This window comes from Hyaloscypha bicolor (assembly GCF_002865645.1).
Source record: "Hyaloscypha bicolor E unplaced genomic scaffold K444scaffold_87, whole genome shotgun sequence".
In the NCBI taxonomy this organism is placed as follows: domain Eukaryota; kingdom Fungi; phylum Ascomycota; class Leotiomycetes; order Helotiales; family Hyaloscyphaceae; genus Hyaloscypha; species Hyaloscypha bicolor.
In genome coordinates, this window is record NW_020194589.1 from 859,833 (window position 1) to 868,800 (window position 8,968).

Consider the following 8,968-nt stretch of genomic DNA (forward strand, 5'->3'; position numbering starts at 1 on the left):
AATACATGCCGCCGGACTGCTAGTGCAACAAGTGTGCGCATGAAAGACTTGTCCATTTTGGTTTCGGTGACCAGCAAGAACATCATCCGCAGATAATTTGAGCGTGTCTCCATCATGGAAGTAATTTACCACATACTCTCTCTTTGAGTTGTAGCCTTCGACCGCTGAGTTGACGTCTTCTTGGGAAGACCGAAAACGGAGGATTCGTGCCCCGTTTGGGTCTGGTAATGCTTTGGTGGCTGGGCAGATGAACGCGAGGAGAACTCTATTTCATGGCTGAAGAACCATTTGGGAAGGGTAGCCACCGTAGAGAACAGAGTCCTTCCTTATTGTTTATTTCCTGGAACTGGAAACTGTATGGCGGCAAAAGCTCTGGCGAACGACGCACCTGGACTTTTAGATCTATTGTGTTGAGGCAGCTTTTTCTTTGTTCTGCCTCGGGTTTTGCTTGTACAAAGGGAGCTTTTCTCAAATAGCGGCCTCTGTAATACTTTAATAGGCTGTTTGTGTATTTTTAATGAAGGAGACAAAGGGAGGGGATGTATTGTTTGGTCTAGGACCTAGATATTCGGCTTAACTTACCACTTTTGATTGTTTTACCAGAATCCATCTACCAACCCTCTTAAGCTTGAACGCACTCCGATCAGAACACTGCGGCCTAGCGAGACTAAAAGCTAAACAGTTCTCTAACCTCAGGCATAAAAATGTTCCCTAACTTGCACTCCCGGCTCATCATACTTCAGTAGGGTAGGGGGCAGCGCCGACTGGGGGTTCTGTACTGAAGACGGAGATGAGGCTCACGCCTAAAACCCGCATTTGGTGGCGACCCCCAAATCTGCGCTGCCCCTAACCCTACACGATCCTGAACTCTTCATTGTGAGCACTGTCCCCGGCAGTGGCATGAAGAAAAGGGCGAGGATAATGTTAGAAGACTGAATGAGAACTTGACTGAAGCTTCTTTACCGTGAGGATTAAGAAATCGAGATAAACTTTGTTGTAGTAAAGTGTGTTCGATTGTGCAGTGTGATATTGGTAGAATTACCAGTATGCTGGCGGAGCATCGGGTTTAAGTGGCCGTTCAACGGCTCCAGGGGTCAAGCTCGCGAAATCACGGCCTTGCGCCACCTCCTGAGTCTTAAGCGAGGCACTGAAAGTGGTGTTATCCTGAAGCATATATGAAATTATGTCGCAGTAGAGCTGCAAAATCTATAATAACTGTACATAACGACTGACAACACATTTTCTGCTACGCGTTTGTAAGAAGTGATTACTTATCTTGTGGAAAGAAGAATCACCTACCAAAATGGACATATCCAAGCCATCTGGAAACTAGGGCACATCTATCAGTCTAGCCAACTCAGAACTTCATTAGTTAAAGACGCAGGCAGTGTATAATCTTTAAAGTTGAAAGGAAGAATCTTGAAGATAATGGGAAGTGCTTTCGGTATTTTAAGCGCATCCGCCTTCCCTTCCCTCACCCTCCAATGTCTGCTGTTCTCTGTACAAGATCTTTCGGGCGAACATGTTTGCAATTCCCAGAGAGTCCGGAATATTTTTTTTTAATACTTGCTATAATACGGGATGTTGTGGAAATTTCGCGGAAGTTCGTATTCCATTAGACTAATAAATTAGTTATAAATTTTAAACAACGGCGAAGGCAAGTCATGGAAAGATATTCACCTAAATTTTCCTTTGAAGGGCGATCGCCTAGCAAAAAATTTATGAGGCTCGCTCATACGGACCACAGCCGGTGGACCATAAATATTTGCCCTTCGTCCTCAATCCTTCAAATTCTTCATCCAACTTCCACCTCCAACTCTTCTTCTCAACGCCATCTCCCAACGGATTTCTTTCCAAACTGCGAGCCATCAGGCTAAGGTATGTGAACACCAGCTGATATGCCCGTCTGCCTCTTTAAACCTCCTACTCTTCACTTTTTCGAATGTCCCAATACTGATGCCAACATCTTCCAGTGCAGTACAAATACCAGCATGCCGGTCATAATCAAACCAATTCCCGACAAGGCGGGCACCAACACTGATGAAGCTGTCAGCAGTAGCCAAGAGCTCTTCAAGAAGACTTCACTTGCTTGGGCACCGCCAGGCGGCGGAAATAGAGATATGACAATCGTTGAGACTGACAAGCGGCGAATCATCCAGTCGTCGTTCCCTGATATCGACGGCTCTGCCCAGAAAGTCATTCCGTATGGTAATGGTTTCGTCAACGGTGTCATTCGCGCTTTCCAGCAAGACCTTCATCTCATTCTCCGACCAGATGATATTTGGCTTGCTGTCTTGACCCAGTACGTCTTCCATATTTTTGTTTTAAGCACGCGAGGTAGGCGTGTGGTTTGATGCTGACAAGCGTGTAGATTTGGCATGTATATCAACGGACAGGCTGAAGAGGCTCGTAAGTTCTTCGTACGACGCGAAGGCAAGCAGCGACTCTTGATCGATATTACCCCCAAATATCTCTGGGCAATGGATACGGGTGAATTCGCGCAGAAGACGACGACCCTCATCCAAGATAATGTTGGGGATCGAGGCCTCGAGGACTGGATTATGCCAAACTTCACGACTACTACACACAACGACAAGTCGGTCGCCGCAATTGCGGTGATGGGAATTGTCCAAAGCTTCTTCAACTATACAGTTGAAGGTGGTTGTGGCTTCCCATCAGTCACCCTTCTCGGTGAGAAGTCAGACTGGTATGAGATTGAAAAGGGAATCACCCGCCTCATTTGCTACGGTATGCTGGTCCTAGAGTTTCTATGAGATTCCTTCTTTCTATCACCCTTTCTTAATACACGGGCAGCTCCTGTGGTACAACCGATTCCAGAACTGACTTTCACCTCCTTTAGGCTCTGAGGCTGAAGAATGGACGATGCTCTTAGCAAAGGCCATCAAAGCCATGGTTCAATCTTTTGACTCCCCTGAATCTCAAGCAACAAAAGACTTCTGGCTGCACGCCTGCCACTCTGGAGGACAAGATGGAAGTTGCAATGATATCGAAACTATCTCCGGTTGGCTTTCGGCTTTCTGCTTCTGGGACAAGGATGGACGTCGCATTCCTGAGATACACAAGGATACCGAATTTTGTGAAGATCGCTCTACACCATTCGCGGACCGAAAGAAACTTGCTCTAAATGACATCAAATATCCAGTCATTGCCCGAAGTGCCATTCCAATTGGCGTTCTCTCTATACCAGTCACTATTTTCCAAGGCACGGAAACCCAGCTCGAGCATGAAACAACTATGATCGCTGGATCGGTCGCAATGACAGCTACCACAGTGGGTGATCAGACTGCTTTCCAGCCTCGATCGGGTTGGTGGATGGTAAGTCTTGACTTCTGGGAGTTTCGTTCCCTCTTACGTGTCGATATATCAGGAGCCGATGAACATTGAGCCTGTAATGTCCAATGGCTCCTGGAACATTCTACCTTGAAATACTCGAAAGAAGTATGCTGACTTTGATGTTTGGGCTATAGGTCGAGGACTCTGTCAAACCTTTGGGAAGCAGCGCTTAGGCCAGTGCGACTTATCACACACTTGTCTGGCATATCCCACCGACTCTCTTCTTTGATTATACTTTCAGATGGCATAAGATTGGTAGAGATTGACTTACGAAATTGCAAGCAATAATGACCCAACGGATGGCTTAGGAATGGAGTTTGGCTTTCTTGCACACAGACCTGGGAAAGGAAAGAATGGAATTCTGCTATGGCAATACAATGAACCACACATTAATGGATCTTCTTCTTCTTCGTCCTCTACATGTGATACAATACAACTTCGAACGCCTGATCTTCTGAATTCACTCTTGTCTAGTTACCATGGGCCCTGCAGACCAAGAACACCTCAATTAAATGCTATTACCCCTTTACCCCACTTGTCTTCTCTGTCGAAGATGTGCCATGCCAGGGTCTGCCAGAAGATCAGACATCGAAATCGTATGGGTATGTTGATGACGGAGGACTGGTTGAGACTCGAAATAGCCATTACCTCCGTGATCTAGCCCCATTTCTTATTAGAAAATGAATACACTTGAGAATTGCAGAGAAGCATGCTTACGATGCTCGGTGTTCATAGCTCGAAGTGTACAATATGAGATGAAGACTCCAACCAAGCTGACGATAGCGCTGAAGATGCCGAATCCAATCGCTATCGCTGTATCAATCGATACTTGAATAATGTTAATAGAGTTCGAAGAAGAAAAAATATAAGACTGGCTCTGGATAGGGCGGTGGCTTCAAATCTGAGTAGATACGTGCTTGTGCAATGTCACGCAGGGGAATGAGGAACCCAGGTAGAGAAGTCTTACCCATGTCGAAGAATTGTTGCAAAGATGATAAAGACGTTATTCGAATGCTATGGATATGGAATTCTAGTTATGGGAAAGTGGCTTTATATATCATGTTCATTAGTTGAAGGGACGACGTGGGAGGCTAGGCAGAGAAGTAGATAGCGATAGCGATGCCGCGACATTTGAGTTGAGGCTTCAAGCTTAGACGCAATCTGACACCAGGACGAGCGGTGGTGCACAACATCTGACATTTATTGATAAAGCGCACGGGAAGAACTACCAGTGCGTATGACTAGAGCAGCCTGCCAATGAATGAATGATGGCCCGCCCCGCTGGCTGGGACGCACGGGAGTTGGAATGCCGAACGCATGCTCGCCAGGAACCGCGCAGCGGGTGGCTGCAGTAGAAGGCGGCTTCGTGGTCCAGATTGCTCATATCGTATTTTAACATCGACGACAGTATGGAAGTTGCTTGAGGCAGTGCATTAGCGGATCTTCAGGCACCCTAAATCGGGCGGAATGAACCCCTCTGTGCAAACAACAAAAGTGAAGAAAGGCTGCGATCCTGGTGGAAGAGCACTCCGAATCCGTATGGGAATATTGACTGCTACAATCCGACGCGAACCTTCGGTTGACCGCAGCCTAAGAGAGCGAAATACTGGTCAAGGCTGACAGGCACTTGCCGAGGCAGGTTTGCTTCACTGCAAATGTCTCATTGTGTAACTTTGCGAATCAAGTAGGAGCACACCTCGCGAAATATCTAACAGCTTGCCAGAACTATCAAATGACATTTTGCATCCCGAGGGCGTGGCTCTTCCTCATTGATTGGCGAGCATTAGCCATGGGAAGTCGAGAAAAATTGGTGATGAGTTGTCTGATAGATTTGCAGGTACGAAGACAACGGCATAAAGTATCGGGAATACAGGGCATTGGGAGACTTTCAGGCTCTCCAGCGTACAGATCAAGGTAACAAACTCGCTACAAGGCCCTATATTTCCAGGCCCTTCCCCTAAAAGCACATTTACGCCTTCGACAAGGGCTACCACACCTTTTCAGGGCTTCTTCCCTGTACTTACAAGGGAGCCTTCGCTAAAGGGGCCTATAATAGTTGCTTATTTAGCGTCCAAGCGCTGTGGTTGCTCTACTAACAGCGCTATAACCCTAGAAGATCTACTTACCCCATGCGAATGTCTTATAGCGCCTCTTTACATAGATTTAGGGAGCACTACCTAGAGTTATAGGGGCTTGTAGCGAGCTTCTGCTCTAAATTCACACCCTGTAGAGCGCTGAGGGTCAAAATGCCCTGTATTCCCAATACTTTATGCCGTTGTCTTCGTACTGCTTTTTTACACATTCTATTCGGGCTCCTCAAGCATTGGCTCAATTTAAAGTAGAGAATTGACAGATATATATTTGGGATTGGATAGAGGTAGAAGATACTAAGGGATCTTTGAGTTTTGAACGTGGAGTATGATGAGTTTTATCTGTAAGAGAGTGTTGAGAGATATTTTGATGGTGAGATCCTGGCATCTTAATAACTATAACGCTGGCCAAAGTCACAAACTCAGAAGCAGGCGACTTCAGCCACAAAAGGATGCCAAGACTTGATGGGTGGCATTCATTCCGAAAATAAACGCTGCCAGGACGCAGCGTTTTTTTCTGCCGGTGCACGTGACCAGCATGTGCCACACGCGAATAGCTATATTCCTCACTGGCATAGGCCATTCGGGAATGGCTATATATTCCCCACCGGCATAGCTTATTTGAAGAATGGCCATATTCCCCACTGGCATAGGCCATTTGGGAATGGCTATATTCCTCACTGGCATAGGCCATTTGGGAATGGCTATATTCCCTACTAGCATAGGCCATTTGGGAATGGCCATATATTCCCCACTGGGAGATGCCATACGCGAATAGCCATATTCTTTACTAGGTAAAAGAATATATTTAGAAAGGCTATATAAAGATTACTAGTAACGGAAGTAAGGAAGCTACTTGATAAGTAATTAATTAGTAAGTAATTAATTAAGTATACGGGATTCTTATTAGTTAGCCCTTTCCTACTACCCAAATTTTCTGAACGAGGGGTAATTTTCTTGAAAACGCTGCCGCAAGCGGCAGCGTTTATTTTACCTCGCGAATATTGAAAGTTCGATCTTCACAGGGCAAAAAAAACGCTGCCGCCAGCGGCAGCGTTTTCAATAGCGGGGTAAGTCGTAGTTTATTATTATTATTTAAGATAACTCGCCCGCAATAAGGTATTTCCTTAAACAGAGAACGAGGAGCTGCTATTAGTATATTATACTATAACTCTACTAATTTTTTCTACAAGAAAAATACTTGCTGTTATTGTAATAATTAATTAAAGGGGTCCTTGCGATCGGGCGCACGCTTCACTCGGGCGGTGAGGGATGTACGCGCTAGCCGCATCTGGGGCGCAGGTGCGGCAGCGTTTTTTTTGTGGTGATAATCTTACAGTCATACGGAAAACTGCAGCCCATCGTCTTAGCGAGCGGATGAGGATCAGAGAACCCAAATGCTGTGCTACGGAAATTGAGGCTAAGAAGCCAAACCACACTCTGTTCCAGTTTTTCGAAGTATTGTCTATCTAATGGATTAAATGTACATTGCCCTAATGCTACCAGTTAGGTCAAAATGCAATAGTACGAACACAACAGTCGACGGAAATGCGTTTTGAACAGGCATCAGCGACCCGCAGTCACCGGAATTGCATGGTGCCGGGTAACACGAACTACCGCCAGGTTATTTGCTGGAAATACCCAACCTCCCGAGGAGGAAGGAAGGCTGAGATGTGATTTGGGTCACCGGTCAGAATTAGACGGTAACAGTGTGTCAAATGAATAGAATAGAATAGACTAGTGGCCACTGCTTTATTCTATTCATCAAAATTTACTCACTACTCATATTCTATTCATATTCTAATCAAGGTATTCATAAATATTCATGAATACTTTGAGTAGTATATATGTGATTATATATATAATTTGCATGTAAGGAGCTAGCTATATTAGATAAAGCTTCCGCTCACTCCCGCTCTAGCGCTACCTCACTACTCAATTAGGCAATAGCAAGAACTAGTAAGTAAACCAAAGCACTAGATTCCGAGAAGAATAATTAGTTTATTATTATAGAAAATTAGTACTTAGTTAGTATTATATAAGTCTTAGCTTAGTTTAACTAGAGCTACTAATAGGCGCCTTAGTTATTTAATAATTATTAAGTAAACCTTGATTTTCTATAGTTATATAACATTACGTAGTTAGTAATTACTAGGATTTATGAATATTTATAATATATATTCTACTCTACTTTTTTTTTTGAGAATTGCGCTACTGATATTGTATTCAAGATATTCATGAATATTCATGAATACCTTGAATACCTTGAATATTTTTTTTGACACACTGGACAGTCATAAAGCTCTCATTGCAAGAGGCGAGCGCGGCTGGGACTACTACAAACTAACTGAGTGTGCACGCTGAAACCTGTAAAAACATTCTAGTGTTCTCCATTTGAAACTCCTTGCCATACGCTGACTGTGGTAGTAAAGATGATAGAGCGGCTTTTGGACCTAAGACTGAGTTCGACATTTGATTTTCCAACCAATGGACGTCAATGGACGAGATGCAACCTTCAGATCTTTGGGCAAGTCCAGCAGGACCTTGGTTTATATCAAGACAGGGTAGTGGTAACTTAATGGATAGAGTGATAACGGTAATGATCTGGAGTCCTAAAAAAACACTTTAAAATTCGGAAACTCCTGCCTGAGACCTCTCAATCTTGCAACCCTATGTGTCATGATTTCGCGGCACAATCTTCCCCGACGGCTCGGGCAACTATGAATTGGGGATCCAAATTCAACAAAGTGCAGATGCGGGCGTTCGATAGTCTCTGCCTTATCTCCAATAATCGTTCGGCGTTTCCCACCTAGTCTCGCTGAGTGACACTCGCCGAACGATTACTGGCAATCCGGAATGAACGTCTTTTCAAGTTGCGAAGCAACCTTAATCGTTACTCCCTAAGCCAATGGGAACTTGCAGTAAGGATACGGCTTCCGCGCAGCCTCACTCGGCTTCGGAATCGGTTTCAGTAAAATTATGCAATTGATCTCAGACGCAATGGCTATCAGTTGGCTTTTCTTTGCTCGTTTGGCCCTACCATAGACTAGTGGTAGTTGCCTTGTGGTGTCAGTTGATGCTCAGAGCCTTGGGGAGTAATAGCTCTGAGAAGTCCCCCAGCGAGGCTGTGGGGGCCAATTTTGCCCGGGGCATGTGCCACCAACCTCTTCTGCGCAGATTCCGTTATCGTCATCTAATGCCGGCCTTGAACATCCCGAGGCACTGCAACATTCGATTCACACGCAACCAGTAATTGAGATGATCTCACAAATCAAGGGGGACCGAAAGTAGAAAATCGCGAACATCTGATACAACAAGCTTCTACAGAATTTCCGTTTACCTTCCGACTAGTTCAAATTCCAAGAGAATTGCCTTCTTATCCGATTGCTCCAATGCTCCCCCATAAGTATAGGTCCTTGAAGCTTATAAGCACTCAATCCATAGAAGACTTCTTCTTCCCATAAGGTGGTGAGAGATATATGAAGTGAGTGTGCTCATGTCGGAGAACGGGTTCGTGATTATGG

The 8,968-nt window shown here is 44.9% G+C and overlaps 1 protein-coding gene across 1 annotated transcript; it reads left to right on the forward strand.

The window, feature by feature from the left end:
• Positions 1-2,120: 2,120 nt before the first annotated feature.
• Positions 2,121-3,527, forward strand: K444DRAFT_724180 (uncharacterized protein; the record flags this gene model as incomplete). Its single annotated transcript, XM_024888611.1, has 4 exons — positions 2,121-2,302; positions 2,372-2,748; positions 2,861-3,336; positions 3,489-3,527. 4 exons carry the CDS (start codon positions 2,121-2,123, stop codon positions 3,525-3,527), a joined length of 1,074 nt encoding a protein of 357 aa, XP_024735574.1.
• Positions 3,528-8,968: the final 5,441 nt, after the last annotated feature.